Below are 22,051 nucleotides of genomic sequence, written 5' to 3'. Positions count from 1 at the left end.
TGTTAAAGTTGCATCTGTATAAAATAACTAAGACACCTGTTCTTCAACTGGGTGCACATAGACACGCATTTTGTGAAAGGATGCTGAATAATATTCATAATGGACTAATAGAACCACATTTAATATTTTTCTCTGACAAGGCATGGTTCCATCTCCATGGTTATGTGTGTTCACAAAACATTCGTCGTTGGAATGCTGAGAAACCTGATATCGTTCATGAAGTACCCCTCCATGACGAAAGAATTAGTGTAGGTACGCCATGAGAAGAGAAAAAATTATAGAGCCCATTTTCTTTCGGAATATAGTTGATTCCCTCACATACCCTTTAAAGAATTAACTAGCAGGGAGCATGATTTGCATTCTTCAAACAAAACTCGTCACAACTCAAACAGCCGATATTTCGATGCGAGAAACTGAACGTGTTTTCCAGTAGGACAGAATTATTAGTAGGGATTTGTGGCCTCCTCAGTTCCCTGACCTAACTCCCTGCGATTTTTATCTTCAGGGTACATTAAAAAATGCTATATACTGTACATGACAAACTCACGTACCCTGGAAAAACTGAAATGTAATATCCATCAAGAAATTAACAGCATTAATCAATCAGAGCTACAGTGAGTTATGGGACATTTCATAAAGAGGTGCCAAAAATGTGTGGATAATGAAGGTGGCCAGTTTCAGCACCTCCATCAACAGAGTTGGTAAGTAAGATAATTCTTAAAATAGTTACGGAAAATTGTATGGTTGTATCACCATGACTCTACACTGTCCATTCCCCACCACGAGTGCGTCAGCAGCACACAGTGAAAACCCCGTCGCTTGTGTCCACTCTTTATCTGATCACTCTGTACTACAGGCAGAAGTTATTTTTTGTCAATTGTGCAAAGTGATCTGAAGTGTGCTCTTCTAAAATACGCAGAAATATTGAATAAAACTGTGCAGTGTTTTACAAACAATTTCTGATTATAAAATGTTATGCTCTATGAACAATTAATATTTGCTAATGGCATTGTAGAACTTGCAGAGAAAGTTCCTCCAGAGCTTGTTAGTGCTTACAAATACTGTTCATCATATCTGTAGACGTTGAGAGGTCCTTCTCTGCATACAAAGCTCATATTAACTAATTAACATAATAAATTTATTCCTGAATAAAAAGAATAATTCATCATTATATACTGCAAATCAAATTATAGCCGCTAGGTAGATATATAAGGAAGAACATTCAATGTGAGTACTGGTAGGTCTAAAATATTTAGTGCATACTTCTGTAATGTTTGAGCATAATTAAAGGATTCTGCCAATATCAAAGCATTTTTTTTATCATTTTAGCACATATAAATCCCATGTTTAGCTATCAATTATGCTGCTGTTGCTGCTATGGCACTACAGCCCAATTTGAGCCTTGGCCTCCTCTGAGGTTTCGAGACAATTGTATTTTTACGGTGTGCAGTTGTCAGCCGACATGCCCAATCCCCAACCTGGAGGACCAGGGTTTCCCTTTTTGTCTGGATCATAACAGCAGATCTTACTGACAAGGGTGCCCCTACCAGTAGCTACGCTACTGTCAGCATCGCTCTAGTGATCATCTGACCATGCAAGCCCCACCACTTCGTCAAAGTAGAGAAACCAACGGTGGGGAGCTATCAATTATATTTCTTTCTATATTTTACGGTTTTTAACTATAATTCAAAATACGTATATAAACTACGTAAATAATATACTATGCAAAAATATTGAACTGGAAGAATTATTCACACGAGCACATGCACACATACATGCACATGTATCCATGAACACACACAAAAACACAACATATACATACATACAGTAAAAGAATCAATAAGGAAAGCACTAATAATCTGACTGTATCACATTAAGAATTATTATATTTCATGTTAATTCTTCCTGCAAGAACTGATTCTTAGATCTGGGAAAAAACTAAGACACAGGACAGCATTTCAGCAATCACTTTTCCAATACCACACATGCTAAAATCTATTTTCTGTAAAAATCTCGAAAAAGACATTTTGAGCATCACAATACTTTCTCTATACTTCGAATGTAGAAACCAATGCAATAATACAAATTATGTAGAAGTTTTAACTAGGCACGAAACAAACAACTTCAAAGCATAACTAATAACAATTAAACAGGAGTGAACTTACATAACGGCCGCTTGTGAAGACTATGTTGATATTATTTTGCATATTGTAGTGGTACAGTGCCATGAAGAAAGGATTCACCAAAATACACAACAAGATGAAGAGTTTGAAGAAAGGACTGGAAGAGATGCATCTCGCACAGTCTTGAAACCTGAGCCACCACCAGCAACATTCCCACACACATAGCATCTCCCTGCAGTGCAGATACACTGCACACAGTTTCGTTTTGAGTGTAGGATTCCTGTCTTCGTCATCTGCTGGTAAATAACAAAGTACCGAATTTTAACCATATCTGCATTCAGATGAGAGAGTCTGCATTTTTAAGGTATCACTATTTTCATGGTATTTTTCATTATGACTACTAATTACGTCAAGAAGTAGTCTCTTACTTCTAATACACATTTTTACCAAATTACAACTTGTATCTCTAAAAACTTTTTTTCACTATCTAATCGAGTGGAAGTTGCTAGTAGAAGATGTGAAGTGAGAAGAAAACGACACTGTCACAAGAAAGATTATCGAGGTTCATTCATTCATTCATTCATTCATTCATTCATTCATTCATTCATTCATTCATTCAGTGTTTTGCTCAAGGGCAGGCCTTTCACTGCAAACCCAGATTTCTCAATTTTTCCTTTTTCTGCCTTCCTCTTTGTCTCCTCATATGATCCATATATCTTAATGTCGTCTATCATCTGATATCTTCCTTTGCTCCCAACTCTTCTTCCGTTCACCATTCCTTCCAGTGCATCCTTCAGTAGGCAGTTTCTCTCAACCAGTGATCAAAAAAATTCCTTTTTCTCTTCCTGATCAGTTTCAGCATCTTTCTTTCTTCATCCACTCTTTCCAACACAGCTTGATTTCTTATTCTGTCTGTTCACTTCACACATGAAGTTCTCTGCATTCTTCTATTTATCACAATGTTTTTTCTCACAATGCCCCACGATTCTCTGTGAAGCTCCTGTTTGATAAATTTGTGTTTCATTAGAAAAGTGACGTAGCTCTAGGTCAGCCATTTTCAACTGGTGTGCTGCGAATTATTCGCTGGCGTGTTGCGAGAAAATTAGAATAGTAAAGGTTGTCATAGCAAAAATTTGGAAGGTAAAAGTGAAAAGAGTTAGTTAGTAATATAATTAAATCCACAAGAATGCAACACAAGTCAACATTCAGTAAACAGGTTAAGTTTACTTTGTGTGTGATCAGCAGAGAAGGGAATGACTGATGTGCAGTCAGGGTTGCCAGACCGATAAAGCTAGGATATTGTACCAACCTTGAATTGAATTTGAAATTAAGGGAGGGGGCGCTACGACCCATCACTGCGACCTTATTAGATCTATTGCACTGACCCTCAAGCTAGGAGCATTTCCAACCCACACTGGCTGACTACACTAAGGTTTGCTGTGTACTCAGGTTTCGAGCAGGCAATCCCACTTGTCCCTAAGCTAGCCCCCTCCATGTGTCGCCAGCCAGCATTCAGGGAATGCTACAGAATGATGACGGAATGGAGAAATGTTGATGGAATACAAGGTGCTTAACATATGGAGAAATACAAGAATCTCGACAAAGACCCCAATCACGACCATTTCCGCCCTAGTGTCACTATGGTCCAATCTTAAAAAAAATATATTTTATATGTTTATATGAAAAAATCTTCCCTAGTTAGGAACCACTGGTTTAGATTATATGAGTGTGCTGAGAATTTTAAATTAAAACTTCAGAGTTCCACATGTTGAAAAATGCTGCTACAGATCATGGCTATTTCAATACACATCCTTTTTGTTGACTTCACAGAATAAGGAGACTATATCCTTCTCACAAACAGTAAGTCTAATGCGAGAAAGTTTTTTTTTTTTGTAATTATTGCCAGAAACCATGCTGATGTAATGATATTTTGCTCACTACATACAGAACAACTCCGTTCACTTCCCAGTACTCATCCTCCATCATTTCTAAGTTTATGATTTCTTGCAAGAATTAGGTCGACGTACTACAATATTGACTTGTCCTAAGACCCCATCCTACCACAAAAGAAGTAAATTAAAATCATCAGTACCAGTTGCAGAAGACACAGCCCTGCAGTATATATTGACTACACCCCAACTCTGGCTACTAGCAACAGGCATCTATAATGAACACCGATCAAAATACCCCTCATTTTTCGTGAAAAACAACAACTGAATAGACTACAGTGGACTTTATGTTGTCAGCAAACAGCTGGATACATTAAGAAGATTGATTGGAGACCCCATCCTCTTTCCACTTTACTTCATTCAGAGACTCTTGTACTAGAAGTGAGAAGTACGTCCTCTGTTTATGAATGTATTAATAACTGAGACGTTCTCTAGATCAAGAACTTCTTCTTCTTCTTCTTCTTCTTCCCTTCAAGAACTGGGTACTTGTTTCCCCATTCCGAAGCTGCAGCAAGCTACATTACTTGATCTGTCCATATCTTTCTGGGTCGTCCTACTATCGAGTCCCATGTGGTGTCTGTTTTAAAGCCATTTTTGGTAGGCAATCTTCTATCTATATAACTTTTCCATTTGGAGTGATTGCTCTTAATATCCTCTAGAATGTTTGCCCCTCCAAGTTGAGTAGAACTTAATTGCAAAATCTTGAATTTGAGGTACAAAGCATAAAATATTTTAGATCTCTTATAAGAGCATTGCGCAGAACAATATAAGTATTTCTAGAGGGTGCTGTGTTTGTTGGAGGGAAATAATACTTTGTCAGGAGAGAGACATGTTATTAAAGATTCGGTATACACTGGAAACAAAAAAAAAAAAAAACGACGTAACGTACTTCAAGCTGTTATTCCAGGGAATGTCTCAATTATTACATAAATCTATAAATAATAATAGTGTATAAATAAATACATACTTACCAGTGAAAGTTAGTTCATAACAATTCTACTCAAAAGTGACAGTATTGTATACAATATAGCAGAACAAATAAATCAATACATATTTACTAGTGAATGTTAGTTAATACCAATTCTACACGAAAGTGGCAATATTGTATACAGTACAATATAGCAGAACAAATACTGAACACAAATTAATATTACTATTTACTTTTTCTTCTGAATGGTTAGTTACATCAATTTTTCAAAATAATTCATAAAATATTTTATATGAGCAAGTTTTGTTGATCATATTAATTTCTATAACACAAATATTTGTGTAAGTCCATATAACTTCAATTGTCACTTTATCTTGTGATTAAAAAATTGATGAATCTGACACATTTCTCCATTATATGTACATTTCACAGTACAATCTTATGTCATATTACCAGTGACAATCTTATTTGTAGTCTGAACTGCTATTAGAAAGTAGGGAGTAAGAGTTAAAGAGTGATAGCTGACATTTCTGGAAACTTTTTCCAATCTGATATTCCCACTGTTAAATTATCCCAATGTTCATTTTCCCAATCCGTTTTTGCTAGTCTGTTTTTACCAAGTCTTACTGCCCCATAGTAAATTATCGCAATGGCCACTTTTCCAAATCCGTTTTTCCTAAGGCTGCAAAATCTACCTTTCCTCAAACCCGTGTATCTGCCTGTTTCTTTCACTTAGCACAGTCTATTATCGAATAGTGTAGTGTAGTCATTGGGACTTAAAATTACTTATAATTATTATCCAGGTAATAGAACTGTTAAATATTCCATATACAGGATGCTCAGTTTGGGTTTTGTTCCACTTTAGGATCCCAGTGACTCGTTTCAACAACTTATTAAGACTGTTCCCGAGGATGTACTTTCAGTATTAATAGATTATTTTGAAAACTAGACCTACTACATTAGTATCAGGTGTACAAGAGGATGAAAAGTAGATGTAAGCACAAGGTATCTTCTAGAATTATAAAATATATAATTGTGGGTCACCAGAGAACTAATTAATAACATTGGCGAAGGCTGACAGTTCTTTATTGGAAAACATCATTATACGCCACACTTGATGAGTTTCAAAAGGAGCCAGCAGATACCGAAACAGCTATTGCTGAACTATCAGTAAGGCAGTCTGTTAAGGCAAAATCTAAGAAAAAGTGGAGGATGCCTACTATACTCGATAATGACCATTACGAAAAAGAAAACAAAACTCTGGATTATATAAAATCCATTGGTCAGAACCTTTTTTGTAAATTTAGACCTTCATTGCTGAATTCTGTTCATTGGAAATAAAGTAATCAACTTTGGGGAGAATGAATTACTTAATCATTGGGATATTTACTCTTGGAAAACTGTATTTGGGACAAATTACTTTTGGAAAAATGCGTGATTAATTTAATCTTGGGAAATTTGTATTTGAGACAAATAACACTAGGAGAAATGATGTTAGGAATAATTGTCACTGAGAAGATTAATTTGGACAACTTATGTACTATACTTTTTGTTTATTCAATGGTTTTTCTGTAAATTGAGGTTGTTTTATTTCGCCTTTAGGTTAATATTTAAGAGTAAATGCGCAACATTTGAAACACTTTCTTTAGACGTGTATTTTGTCATGCTCCTATATATTCTCTGCTACCCACTGTGTTCAAGTAATCCCAATGTTACTTTTTAAACATTGTTGTCTTTTACGTTAATGGTTATAATATCGAGCTTCTAAATCATCAAGCAATATAAAATACATGAAATATGAAACCAAAAGATTAGTATTATATAATAAAATATATATTTCATAATGAAATCACATATCTTACTTACTTCTGGAATTGTAAAACAATTCATTTTGTGTGCAAGTACAATATAAATATAAATTATATAAATTTTATACAGAATCTAAGAACATTTACTGTAAAGGGTGACTATGATGCAATGAGTATTGTCTCTGAATTTACATATTATCATACCAATAATAGTAAAGTACCAGTAATAAATATAATCACATTTATTTAAATCTGCATAAAAACAACATTCATTTCTGATTCAGGTTCTGGCCGATATGTACATCTATTATCAGACAGTATATCTCACTTGACGATATGTGTCAGAGGAAGAACAATCTATACATATGAAGTCTAATTTTAGTGTAATATGTAGCTAGTCAGCGATGTATGCAATGGAGAGGGAAAGGAACTGGTCACCATACTCCATTATCTCCTAGCCTAGTTGTCTCCTGAGCGATGCCTTGTTGGTGTAACTTGTGGGGTCCAGACCTGTCTTCGAGCAGCTGACCAAATAATAACAAAAACAACATAGAAAAATCAAAACTCACTATTCAATTTTGATGACAGTGCCTCTTCCTTTTCTTCGAAACAATGATTGTTAGAAAGTTTTTCTTCTAACACTTTATCACTTGTGTCCTGAAAAAATATTATCTTATCACTTATACAGTATATTAACTATATACAGCAAATTATATATATATATATATATAAAAAAAAAAAGGTAAAGGTATCCCTGTAACAAGCCATGAAGGCACTTGGGGGGCATGGAGGTAGAGCCCCATGCTTTCCATGACCTTGGCACTAGAATGAGGTGGTGTGGTCGGCACCACACTCTGACTGCCTTTTACCCCCAGGAAAGACCCGGTACTCAATTTTATAGGAGGCTGAGTGAACCTCGGGGCCGTTCTGGAAGTTTGGCAACGAGAAAAAATCCTGTCACCACCTGGGATCGAACCCCGGACCTCCCTGTCCGTAGCCAGCTGCTCTACCAACTGAGCCACCCGGCCGCCTTATATATATATAAAAAAATAGCTAAATCTATTGGAATTATTTTAAAGTTTCTTTTGATCCAATAAACAACGTGGATTACATATTCTCCACAAGAATTTAATTTGAATACCCATATTATATTTAAAGAGTTTGAAAAAGCTTTTGATAAATTACTTCAGTTCAATTGTGCCAAATTTTAATAACCAGAGGACATACTAGTGATTTAATGAAATTGCTGTAAGTGTTTGTATACAAAATTTAAATAGATGAGGATAATGGAACAGAATATTTTAATTCAGAAACTAATATAGATGACCATATTTTCCTGTTCTTTGTGACATTTATCTGAATGGAAAACCATATAAGAACGACAGAATATTTTAGGTATGTATTACTGTTTGCGATGGTCAGGCAGGCAATGATTGCAGTACAGAGCCTGTACTGAATATGGAGGATCTCACTTTGAACAAAATCTGCAGTAATTTGTTTTGTTAGATGATTGTGCAATTAAATTCAAGTGTAAATTTTTTGTTTTTTCTATGTACAATTCTACGGTATTAATTAGATTTCATTTTCGTAGCTAATTATGGTTTGTTAAAATAAAATAAAAATAAGTTGATAAAACATAAATATCGGTAGTTCTGAAATAAAAGTAAGACGTTTGAAAAATAAGGCTAGTAAAGTATTGCAAGTAAAATTTGATAAATCAATAATGGTTTCCAGTTGGAGTATGGAGTTGAGCTCCAAATATTACAAAAATCAACAGGAAAAAATTTCAAATACTGAAATGTATTTCCGTAGGTTTAGGGCAGGAGTAACATTTCGTGATCAGAAAAGAAATGAAGACGTGAGAAAGAAATTAAAAAGTTTCAATATCAATATAAAGCGGAGATAAATGGATCCAACATTTGAATAGAATCCAAGATGAATTTCCAAGAGCAAGTTTTATTACAAATCAGAGAAAAAAGAAATGTAGGCTACACAAATTTTTGATAGTTCCAATACCTATATAGAATTTATTTAATAAGGACAGTATGGGCCAAAGGCTAAACTTTGAATTTGGTGGTGGTGTTGGTGGTTACGATGGTGATGATGATGATATGATGATGATGATGATGATTATATTATTATTATTATTATTATTATTATTATTATTATTATTATTACAATACTTTCATAAATTGTTCAACAATCAATCTTCTTAACGTATCCAGCTGTTTGCTGACAACATAAAGTCCACTATAGTCCACTTTAGTCTATTCAGTTGTTGTTTTTCACGAGAAATGAGGGGTATTTTGATCGGTGTTCATTATAGATGCCTGTTGCTAGTAGCCAGAGGTGGGGTGTAGTCAATATATACTGCAGGGCTGTGTCTTCTGCAACTGGTACTGATGATTTTAATTTACTTCTTTCGTGGTTTATGGATGGACAGTATAGAAGAATGTGTTCCAGATCTTCATCATGATTATTACACCACAGACAAGCAGGATTATCAGAAAGGTGAAATCGGTGTAGGTACAATTGAGTGACAATGTGACCTGTTCTGGCTCTTGTTAAAAATGTCTAAACATGTCTGGACAAGTTTTTGTACATTTCCAGGTCATTTGGTTTCTTTTGTACAGACTGTAAAATTTTTCATTTGTCAGAAGAGAGCCAATTGTTGATCCATAGGTTTGTAAAATGAGACTTTACTGAAGCAAAAGCATTAGATAGAGATATCACTTGAAGAGGTCTTGGTTGCAAATATGTTGCCTGTTTTGCAATATTATCGACTTTCTCATTTCCAAGTATACCACAATGACTAGGTATCTATTGAAATGTATCCATTATTCCAATTCAGAAACAACTAAGTAAACTAAAAGAACTCCAAAAGGAAATAAATTGTTGAAAATCGTTATGAATTTACCAACTCATACAATTATGTACATTTATTATTTTATTATATTTACTTATGATTACATTGTGCAGTTAGTGTATTTAAAGTAATTTCTTGTACTTCTATTCTATTGATGATGTTTGAAGCGAATCCGACATCTTATGATGAATATGTTAATTACCAGAGTTTAATGTATGTCAGAAATCGGAAATGAAATAACAGACAGACCAGGAATACAGAACAGATGGTCGAACCATGTAGAAGAGTTAAATGAGGCAGGGAATCGTCCAGATGACTTACCTATAGAAGACGAAGTAGCCGTATCAGTAGACGAAAAAGGATTTTCTATTTTAAGGCATGAAGTTGAACTAGTGCTTAAGGAAATGAAGAATGGAAAAGCAACAGGAGTTGATGGAATCCCCATTGCATTAGTGAAATGCTTGGGTGAAGACATGAAGGAAATTCTATCATTATGCAACGAAATATATGAGCAAGGCGACTGGCCTGAAGATTTCATGGAGACAGTGTTGCTTCCAATATTGAAGAAAAATAATGCAAAGAAATATAATGAGTTCAGGACTATCAACCTGATAGCGCACTTGGCAAAGATTCTTCTGCGAATACTGAATAGACGTTTATATTCTAAGATGGAAGAACAGTTAGTAGAAAAGCAGTTTGGCTTCAGGAAGGGAAAAGGTACGAAAGATGCAATTGAACTGCTATGAACAATCGGCAAAAGATACCTAGTGAAGAATAAAGAAGTGTATATAGTATTTGTGGACCTAAGAAAGGCGTTTAACAGAGTGGATTGGAATAAACTGATGGGGATCCTAAAGAAAATTGGCATGGATCAGAAAGAGAGGAGGCTGTTCAGTAACCTTTATATGAAACGAGTTAAGGTCAGGATAGGAGAAGAAATGTCAGAATGAAGTGAAATAGGGAGAAGAGTAAGACAAGAATGCCCTTTATCACCTACCCTGTTCAACATCTACTTGGAGGATTTAGTGAAGAACTGTTTTCAGAACATTGGGGGAGTGATAGTAGAAGGAAGAAGAATAAACTATATAAGATTTGCTGATGATATGGCATTGTTAGCAGAAGAGGCGATGATACTAAGGGATATGCTACTGGAGCTAAATGACAGTTGTGAGCAATTTGGAACGAAGATAAATGCCAACAAGACGAAGACCATGGTCATAGGAAAGAAAGTAAAGCAGGTAAACTTGCGAATTCTAAATAAGGCAGTAGATTAAGTGAACAGCTTCAAATATTTGGGGTGTACTATAAGCAATAATATGAGCTGCTGCCAAGAAGTCAAAAGGAGAATAGTAATGGTGAAGGAAGCTTTTAATAGAAAAAGAAGCATCTTCTGCGGACCTCTGAAAAAAGAACTAAGGAAGAGACTAATGAAGTGCTTTGTGAGGAGTGTAGCATTGTATGGGGAAGAAACATGGACATTACGATGAAGTGAAGGGAAGCGAATAGAAGCATTTGAAATGTGGACATGGAGAAGGATGGAACGTGTGAAATGGACAGACAGAGTAAGAAATGAAGCTGTGCTGGAAAGAGTGGATGAAGAAAGAATGATGCTGAAACTGATCAGAAAGAGGAAAAGTGGCTGGGTCACTGGTTGAGAAGAAACTGCCAACTGAAGGATGCACTGGAAGGAATGGTGAACGGGAGAAGAGTTCAGGCAGAAGAAAATATCAGATGATAGACGACATTATGATATATGGATCATATGGGATATATGATCATATGGAGACAAAGAGGAAGGCAGACAATAAGAAAGACTGGAGAATGCTCGGTTTGCTGTGAAAGACCTGCCCTTGGGCAGAACACTATGAATAAATGAATGAATGTATGTCAAAGATTGCAAGGGAATATGTCTTTCCTTTCTTATTTGCTTGCTGTGCCATTTGACCTTCACTATTACCTGTGCTCCTGTCTCTCCATGCTCTGTCATTTTGACTTCTGATTCCACATGTGCTCTTGTCTCTCTGGCTTCTGCAGCTACTCGTGCTCTTTCCTGTGCTTCCTGAAAAAGAAATTCAAATGTGTAATTGAAAAGTTTTTTTTTTTTGTTTTGTTTATACAGAGTGTCTCACTTAACTCTGCGACCTCAAATATTTTCGAAATGAAATAAGATGTGAAAAATCTACTTGCGCAGGCATGTACCCACGTCAGGGGCTCAGACAATGAGATGGTCTGCACATTCCAAAAATTTAAAACAACATCACTTTCAATTCATAGTTACCATTTTTTTAAATGGAACATGTATGTTTTTTCTAGCAAACTTGAAATACAATTAGTGATAACAGAATTGGTTTCACTTTTCTAAACCTCATACCTTCTGAAATAACTAAACTTTTAAAAGGTGGCAACGGAGATACTGTTTGTGATGTTCTGCAAAGAATATAGTACTGTACACACAGCAAGGATTGCTTGCAATGTCTCTGTGGTAAAAGCATGCATTAAATAAAACAATATCAGAGCAGCACACTTCACTTCTCAGTGTACTAGTGTCTCCTGATCTGGTCTGCTGTACGTTTGTCAGTGTCAAATAGGTAAATACCGTAGTAATATTTTGTAATGTTGAAGCTTCCTTCACAAATCATGGTAATGTGAATTTGAAAAACATGCATTACTGGTTTGTGCAAAATCCCCACTGGTTTCGCGATGTTGCTCATCAACAGCAGCGGAGTATCAATGTTTGGTGCGGTATCATTGGCAACTGTATTGTAGGTCCCTATTTTTATCAGGAACATTAAATGCACAGAGATATGCATCATTTCTTCAAGACACTCTACCCCTTCTAATGGAAGGCGTGGGATTGGAAACTCATCTATCAATGTGGTTTCATCATGATGGGTGTCCCACACACTTCACATGTGTTTGCAGAGAAGTGGTAGATGCAAAGTTTCCAAATCGGTGGATAGAATGATGTGGTCTTGTGAGATGGCCAGCTCAGTCCCCTGACTTTACGCCATTAGACTTCTTTCTAGCAGTGAAAGCTAGAGTGTATCAGGAAGTCTCAACGAGACTAGAAAATATGCAACAGTGTATTACTGTGGCGTGTGTGGCAATATCTGCAGAAACTCTACTATCTGTGCAACACTCTCTTGTTCACCATCTCCACAAGTGTATTGCTGCAAACGGTGGTAACTTTGAACATCTGGTAAAGTGACACTGTTTCATCAAAAAAGACGTTACTGATCATTTGTGAGTGCATTTTTCATGCTGGATGTAATTTAGAAACGTGAAGTTCCTTTGAGATATAGGCCACTAGTATTTTGTTTAGGAAAGTAAAACCACTTCCGTTATCAGTAATTGTACCTCTAGATTTTAGTTCGATAGAAAAAACATACATGTTCCATTTAAAAAAGGTAACTTTGAATTGAAAGTGATATTGTTTTATATTTTTGGATTGTGCATACCCTCTCATTGTGTGAGCCCCTGACATAGATACATGCCTACACAAGTAGATTTTTCACATCTTGTTTCATTTCGAAAATATTTGAGGTCGCAGAGTTAGGTGAGACATCATGTATATGTTTCTTGCATAATTTTTTTTTATATTTAATGTGCTTCTGATTTTTCAGGAAGCAAACAAACTATTAATTTTGTATACAGGCCAGGTCGTGCCTAATAATAGTCCACAAATGATGGACTATAATATGTTTGCAAGACTTGCATAACCAAGTTTATTAACAAACTCCACTAACATTTGTCATTAAAAATATAAAATAATACAATAAAAAAATCAACCCTGTGTGTCGGGAAGCGCACTTACAACTTCGAAATCAGAAACCTTACCCCTACACTACACCGCCTTGCAGCACTTGCTGCATTTTAGATGGATCACAATCAAAGAATCAACTGGAACAAACATCACAGCATTACCTTTGAACACAATGAGTTTACTTGTGTGAACCTGACTAAAAACTTTACTTTTTTTTTATTATCCAATTTAATAAACCCTATTTCACCCTGAGGTATATTAGGGTTATAGTTGGCATCAAAATATATATTTTATAACCAATAAACAATAGTAAAGTGATAACATAAAATAGTGCTCACAGTTACAATTTACATGAATTATGTAGAAGCATGCACATTAGTTACATTTAAACTACTCAATTGTACATATGCAAAAAGAAATCATGTGGCAGAACAAGGGAAAGCTTTAGACGTAAATTTCTTGGCCACCCAGATCGTATACTGTGAATGATGTGATGTGAATAAATTAAGTATTACACAACACTTTTAGCAGCTAGTGTATGGAGGGTGAGTTATTAATGTAAAAATTTTAATCCAGTGACACACCATGAGTTTGTGGGTGCAACAACAACAGTAGTGGGAGAAGGGGACAGCTGCAACTGGTAGGCTGATAAAAACACTGGGAACATTCACTGGAACTCACTGTATTATGTCTACAGACGCATTCTGGAAATTAAATTGTCAGACCTCATATAGTTCTGTTTTGAAAAAAAAAAACAGAATAACTGCTATTTTGTGACCTAGTACGTAAGTGAATTGCAATGCATTACGTAACTTCATTTTGACAAGAGAAATTAATTTCGAACCATATCAATATGTCTGATGCTTAGTGATATTAAGTATCAAATTACTAAAATCTATTAATACAACAATCAGACATTTTGATTCTGAGATCTGACTCTGTCTCCGGCTCAGCCATAAATAATTTCCAGTTAAAACGATGCTCACCTCTTGCTCATATTCTTCACATGCTTCATGTGTTTCAATACTGTCCACAGTATCATTTGATGCAGAATTAATAATGGAAAAACACAGGCAGTTGATGTAGACTGAGCATAACATAATCATAATGAAGTACACAGTGTGCCACGGACTTACAGTTTCCAAAATCTGAAAACAAAAAAATCGTTAATTATATTAAAAGCAATTTCAACATAATTTTACTATGTATTTTTATGGCGAGTAACTTCAGTGTCAAATGCCTGAAGCAGTGGACCAACAACAACTATGTATTTTTTAATTTTCTACTTCCTAGTTTTTAATTACTTATAGATGTATAAGTTCTTCCATTTGACTCATGCTATAGTACAACATAATACGCTTTTACATCAACAAAAGATGACAGATGAGTGATAAAAATAAATGAATGAATGAATGAATAAATGAATGAATGAATGAATAAACGAAAGAATTAAGAAATAAACGAATTAATGAACGCATGAATGAATGAAAGAACAAACAAATAAATGAAAAAAAAAAAACAAATAAGCAAAAATATAAATAAGTACATAAATAAACACAATAACATGAAAAGATTAAAGAAAAAAATTAAGTAACTGATAGGAAGAATACCGGTACAGTAATATTTTTGCTGATACTATTTAAAAGAGCATCTAGCTGAAATGGGATTAAGAATGGTCAGAATGGACAACAGACGAAACATATTTAAAGGAGAAGGGTAAATATCACTTGCACTGCAAAGGATTTACGGGAAGCCTGAAGAAACAGGAGCACTTTAAAATATTTTACTGGACAAGTTGAAAGAAATGTAGCAGGGCACATAATCAAAAAACAACAAAAGTGAAAATAAAACAGGGAAAGACAAGGAGTAAGAAGATGAAGTGAGGAAGAAAGTTTCATTAGATGTAGTTCTAAGAACTGTGTTAATCGAACCATAACCCATTCTCATTTTTTAAATTCTATTTCTTACAGGATAGATACTTAACTCAGTGCAGTAATAGACCTACCATAGTTTGCGATCTGAAACGAACTTGCTCATCAAGGGGCAGCATTCACTTACAATTCTTATTTTATGAAAATTTCAAAACAAGAATTCCAAATTTGTCTTTCAATAACATTTTTCTTGCAACATCTGTTGCTTATTATTTTTTTATTGATTTGTTTTACGATGCCTTATCAACTGCGATGGTTATATTTGTATGAAATTATTATTGAATTAAGAATTTTTATTATAACGTTAACTGTAGATAATAGAAATAGTAGTTACTAGATAACGAAAATAGATAAGGGAGGGAAGGAAAAGAGTACTACTTACTTGTTGCATCCAATTAATTCATTGTTCAATAACTACAGAGTCCGTAGAGGACAGTTTCTGTCTGACACTTATCCAATTCATTGCGGGCTAAAGCAAGAAGACGGATTATCTCCTTTTCTTTTTAACTATACTCCAGAATATGCCATTAGGAAAGTTCAGGAAAATGGAGAGGGTTTGGAATTGAACGGGTTTACATCAGCTGCTTGTTTATGCGGATGACATGAATATGTCAGGAGAAAATTCACAAACTATCAGAGAAAACACGGGAATTTTACTAGAAGCAAGTAAAAGTTTGAAGTAGTAGTTGTAGTATATTTATTGCCCAGGCACTTGGAAGTTTTCCATTCACCTTCTAGCTTCGCAGTATAATTTAGAGTCCGAATCCAAAAGATTTGATGCCAAAGTTGGAGATTTTCGTAAATGTTTTTGATTCATCAAAGAGTCTTCTAGGTTACACAGGATGCATTTTGGTGAACCAAAAATTCCAATTTTAAACAGGTGTGCTACTAAACAGTGATGGCCAATTAGCATCCGAAATTTTGCTACTGCATTATATCGAAAAGAATCAGGTATATGTTTTTTTTCAGTAAGCAGTACTGACCAAGACTTATTATTACTGTTTTCTTGAAATTTCTTTAGAATTTTGATTTGAACTTGTGTTTGTATGAACAATTTGGCACTGTGATAAGATATCTTTTTAAAGGGTACTTGTAATACTTTAGTTCCTTTCTCTGCCAAACAATCTGCAATCTCATTGCCCATAATACCACAATGGGCAGGGATCCATTAGAGATACAGGTTTTTATTTTATTTTGCCAGTATATATAAGGATGATTGAATTTGTGCGATTTTGGAATTTGTAGGAATATTGATTGAAGCTATGGCTTGGATTGCAGAAATTGATTCGCTAAATATAACAGCATTTTTGAACATATTAATTTGATAAATAATTTGTGTTAACACCCTATTGATTGCTGCAGTTTCTCCATCAAAGTGAGTAGAAGGACTCCCTGTAGACAAATAAAAACTGAATAATTTGGTATATATTTCAGCCCCAGCTGGGTCATCATTTGAATATTTGGAGCTGTTTGTATAAATGTGTAACCAATCTGCGTTGGGGTATAATGTATTTCTAGTTTCAAGAGCAACTTGTTTTAATTAAAGTGTAGACGATTCTTCTCTCTTCAAATCCTTAATTAAATTTGTATTATAATTTATATTGTCATATTGTAATGGTGATTTAGGTAATAGTAACTTTTCTGATTTTAAATTAAACTTAAATACATCTCTTAGTTTCTGGATTGCCTGTAGAAACCCACTTTGAGTTTTCAATTTTCTGCATCTGAATTGATAGTTTGCCCAGTATGTGTCATGTATATGGGCATAAACGTAACCGTTTAAATGAGCACCAATAGGCGGTTCCATCACTCAATATTTAGAAAAGAAACGGAAAGACAACCAAAGACCTCGAATACTGTAATATCTTTGATGTCAAAAAAACAAGAGTTGGAGAAAGTTACATAAAGTAAAACTGCACGCATTGTATTCTTCACCTAACATAATTAGGAACATTAAATTCAGACGTTTGAGATGGGCAGAGTATGTAGTACGTATGGGCGAATTCAGAAATGCATGTAGAATGTTAGTTGGGAGACCTGAGGGGAAAAAGACCTTTGAGGAGGTGGAGACGTAGATGGGAGGATAATATTAAAACGGATTTGGGAGAGTTGGGACATGATGCTATGGATTGAATAAATCTTGCTCAGGATAGGGACCGATGGCAGGCTTATGTAAGGGTGGCAATAAACTTTCGGCCACTTGTAAATAAGTTCAATAACTGCAAGGTACGATAGGAGGATTTAACATAATCCATTAGAAGCATTGGAAAAGGAAACAAATATATACATATATATATGTATATATACAGGTACATTGAATTAAACAAATGTACCTTAGAAAGTGTACTCCATCTCAGAAGACCCTAGCAAGGAAATGGCATTACAGAAGACAAAGTTTACAAATACCAGTATAAATATCATCGTGTATACTGCTATGGAGTAACGGTTAGCATGTCTGGTCATGAAAAGAGTGGACCTGAGTTCAAATCATGTTTGCGACAAGTTAGCTGCTTGATATTTTTACTGGGATTTTCCCTCAACCCATTAAGAGCAAATGCTGGATAACTTTCGATGCTGGACCCTAGATTCATTTTGGTGCCATTATCACCTTCATCTCACTCAGATGCTAGATAACTGTTATAGTTAATAAACCATCGTATAATAAACCAATTAAAAAAATATCATTGTGCAAAATATATTATGTAGGCCTATCACTATGATTTTTTCACCTACAAAGAAAATTAAAAAGAAATGGTCTCTTACTGACATAAGCCTATATACGCACATTTCTAACTTTTCTGGCTATTTACACGATAAACACTCTAATGGTATACATTTAAATGCATAAAAAATTAAACAAATGAAATTTTATATAAAAGTAAAGAAACGATTTGCCATACAATAACATTTAATACATCATTGTTTTCCTCTAAATGAGATTCTGGCTCATATGTAGGTTACATCCATTGTCAGGCAGTACATCTCACTTGAGAATATGTGTCAGAGGAAGAACAATTTGTTTGTATGCATCAGAAGTCTGACTAGTATATGTAGCTAGTTGGCGATGTATGCACTGGAGGGGGAAAGGAATTGGCCATCCTACCCCATTATCTCCTGGCCTAGTTGCCTCATAAGTGGTGGTTTCTTGCTGTCACTTGTAAGGTTCAGACCTGTCTTCAGACAGTTGACTAATCAACAATATAAATAACAAAAATTAAACAATTCTTATATTGTTAGTAGAAAACTTAAAACATCTGACACATTTGGGTAACAAATTGGCAAAGCATATGCTGAAACTTCTTACCATTTGGAACAGTTTTTCCCAGGAGTCGTTTGTTACTGCACTGAAGATCGAGAGAAAGGCCCAACCAAATGTGTCAAAACTGGTGCAGCTATTAATAGGATTATCACCAAATCCTTGTAGACATACGTAACCAAGAGGACAATTTCTGAAGAAAGAAAAAAAAAAAGTTTCTTTAGCTTTAACAAACATGTAGGGTCGTATTCATAGACATTTTCAGCGCGGGATTTCGGTGGATGATCAGCGTTTTTCGTATTCATAAACCAGTGTCAGCGATAGGATATGATTTGAATTCTGTACAAGTAACCAGTGGATAGCCGGGGCTAGCTTAGTACGCTCGTAGCGCATGCTGCGAAATGTCTATGAATAGCACCCTAACAGATCTAGAAAGAATAAGTGTTCATGTTTCATATCCAAGCATAAATTAATCCTATATTAATCTCTGTAACATAAGAAAACAGACCTAACTCTGCGTGATATAAAATCAGAAAACACAAATTGTACTACATTGAAGCATTTGCTAAATGAGAAAGAAGAGAAATGGTAGATGAAAGTAGAATAAAATGTGGATGAGGAGGAAGAAAAGGAAGGCTAGAAAATACTATAATCAGGGCTGGGCAGTATTTTAAATACATGTACATTTGTATTTTGTAATTTGTAAGGATTTTCGAAAGTATTTTGCATTTTGTATTTAAATACATAAAATTGATGTATTTTGTATTTGAAATACTCAAAATACTTTTTTCTTCTTCTTGTTCTTCAAGTTTTGGATTTGGATTTGAAGAATGAACTTTTGTCTTATTTGCCTACCCATTTCAGTTGTGCTAGCCATACACTTAGTTTTCTTACCACAACTGATTTCCTTAATGCCATAAAGAAATCTCCAACAACATAAAGGATCCATCACCCAACACTTGCTAAATGTTTAGCATTATGGAATGCGTCTAGGAGAATTAAATACTTATAAATTATATGAGATGTCTTGAAATATTCATTAAAGTTTCTTTGCCCAACTCGGTGGAATTCTCTTTATGACTCAATCTCTCAAATATTGCAATTCAAACATGATATAAACAGTATATGTGAAAAACTGGGATTGCCAACCTTCAAAGATATTGAGTTTCAGTTCCTTGAAGAATATTGTGCAGTTTTGAAACCCATTGCCATAGCCCTTAATTTAATGAAAATGAGAAGACGTGCTATTACGGCCAACTTTAGTCCACATTAATTTCCCTTAAAAACAGATTACATATTCTGTTACCTAGTAATTTACGCCATCTATTCCAATAACTCCAATCCTAATAGGTTCACTTTCATCATGATTTAAAGTGATGTTTGATCTGATCCCAGAAGAAAATTGAGCTATTTTGGCAGCTTGCTCCACCCATCATTGAAGATGAGATGGCTACCTGACATTGCCTCACTAAATGATAAGAAGAGGATACAGAATATGTGTGTGAAATCAGCTGAGCAGTTGTCTGCTACATCTTTGGTCAGTTCAGACGATGAAAACAATTTTTATGTTTTCAACTCAAGTAAAACTGACTTTGAAAAGCAAAAAGAAAAGAACTTGTCTGCTGTGGAGTATGAGCTCATACAATTCTTCAATGGCAAAGGGACAACCCTGTGCACTCTAGAGAATTACCAACAGTGAAACAAGCTTTTATAAATATAATACAAGTTTGTGTTCCTCTGTGCCTGTAGAAAGACTGTTCTGTTTTGCAGGATTTATTCATTCACAAGCAAGGGGATCCTTATCTTATGAACATTTGAGGAACTGGTTGTTTTGAAAGGGAGCAGTAATTATTCATCTGTAGCATAATTTCATTGCTTACTGGGAAAAGGAAGAATGTTCAGTTACAGTGTTTACATAAAACTTCGAGGTAAAAATACTTTTAATGTTAATATAATATTTTAGATTTTCAGTGCGGTAATATTCTTATTTCTTTAGGCTTATATATTGTATCGAGTATACATTAATACAAATGTATTTTGGTTAATTTTTTAAAAGTATTTTGTATTTGTATTTCAAATACAATTATTTGAAGTATTTTGTATTTGTATTTGAAATACTTGAATGTCAGTATTTTGCCCAGCCCTGACTATAATGTTGATAAAAACGGCAACTGCCATAATTTCTCTATTTACTTCTTCTTATGGGTCCTCATGGCTATGGGAGAGGGGAAAGACTGGTCCAATTAGCATAGGAGCACGAGCTGAAGATAAGCAATTCATTCTACAGGAAAAGCGCAGCTTCCAAGTGGACCTGGCAGGTTCCAAATGGGAAAACGAGAAACGAGCAATAGCAATAGCCTCAGAGATATGCGAGACATGCAAGTGCTAAATGGACTGAAGTTTCATATGGATCATAGACTCCTTCGTGCACACATTAGGCTACTCAGAAGAAAACGCCATTTCACACCGAAACACAGACCAAATAAAGAAAATATCGACAGTAAGAAATACAGGATAGTATTACAATAGAAACTTTAACAAGATTATATCGCAGAATCACGAGTTCAGGCTCCCTATAACATCACAGAAGACAGTATCCTACAAGTTACGAACGATTCACAAGTCAGCAGAAACAATTATATTACTGGTTATTCTGTATGATTGTGAAACTTGGACTCTCACTTTGAGAGAGGAACAGAGGTTAAGTGTGTTTGAGAATAAGGTCCTTAGGAAAATATTCGGGGCTAAGAGGAATGAAGTTATAGGACAGTGGAGAAAGTTACACAGTGTAGAATTGCATGCATTTTATTCGTCACCTGACATAATTAGGAACATTAAATGCAGACGTTTGAGATGGGCAGGGCATGTAGCACATATGGGTGAATCCAGAAATGCATATAGAGTGTTAGTTGGGATGCTGGAGGGAGTAAGACCTTTGGGAAGGCTGAGACGTAGATGGGAGGATAATATTAAAAAGAATTTCAGGGAGGTGGGATATAATGAGAGAGACTGGATTAATCTTGCTCAGGATAGAGACTGATGGCGGGATTATGTGAGGGCAGCAATGAACCTTCAGATTACTTAAAAGCCATAAGTAAGTAAATAATTACGTAAATATGCACAATTCGAACACTAGATAATACTATTTACTTACTTAAGGCTTTTAAGGAACCCAGAGGTTCATTGCCATTCTCACAAAAGTTCGCCATAGGTCCCTATCCTGAACAACATTAATCCAGTCTCTACAATCGTATCCCACTACCTCAAATCCATTTTAATATTATCCCCCCATCTGCTTCTCGGCCTTCCCAAAGGTCTTTTTCCCCTCTGGCTTCCCAACTAACACTCTATATGCATTTCTGAATTCGCCCATACGTGCTACATGTCCTGTCCATTTCAAACATCCGGATTTAATGTTCCTAATTAT

At 35.0% G+C, this 22,051-nt stretch overlaps 1 protein-coding gene across 7 annotated transcripts in view; it reads right to left on the bottom strand.

Moving 5' to 3' along the window:
- The window catches only part of LOC138705924 (sodium channel protein PaFPC1-like), a 94,368-nt gene that overhangs the window by 47,515 nt on the left and 24,802 nt on the right, over nt 1-22,051 (bottom strand). For 6 of the 7 annotated variants that reach the window (XM_069834699.1, XM_069834700.1, XM_069834701.1 and 3 more), the window contains 5 exons: nt 18,673-18,817; nt 14,424-14,585; nt 11,632-11,733; nt 7,378-7,465; nt 2,166-2,419 (listed from right to left, as the gene is read on the bottom strand). In XM_069834699.1, the coding sequence (XP_069690800.1) occupies nt 2,166-2,419; nt 7,378-7,465; nt 11,632-11,733; nt 14,424-14,585; nt 18,673-18,817 (751 nt within the window). The remainder of the gene's footprint in view (nt 1-2,165; nt 2,420-7,377; nt 7,466-11,631; nt 11,734-14,423; nt 14,586-18,672; nt 18,818-22,051) is intronic. The other variant, XM_069834703.1, reaches the window with a different exon arrangement.

The sequence above is a fragment of the Periplaneta americana genome, chromosome 9 (assembly GCF_040183065.1).
Source record: "Periplaneta americana isolate PAMFEO1 chromosome 9, P.americana_PAMFEO1_priV1, whole genome shotgun sequence".
Taxonomy (NCBI): Eukaryota; Metazoa; Arthropoda; class Insecta; order Blattodea; family Blattidae; genus Periplaneta; species Periplaneta americana.
Note: the sequence above shows the minus strand (reverse complement) of the source record. Positions and strands in the feature narration are given on the sequence as shown.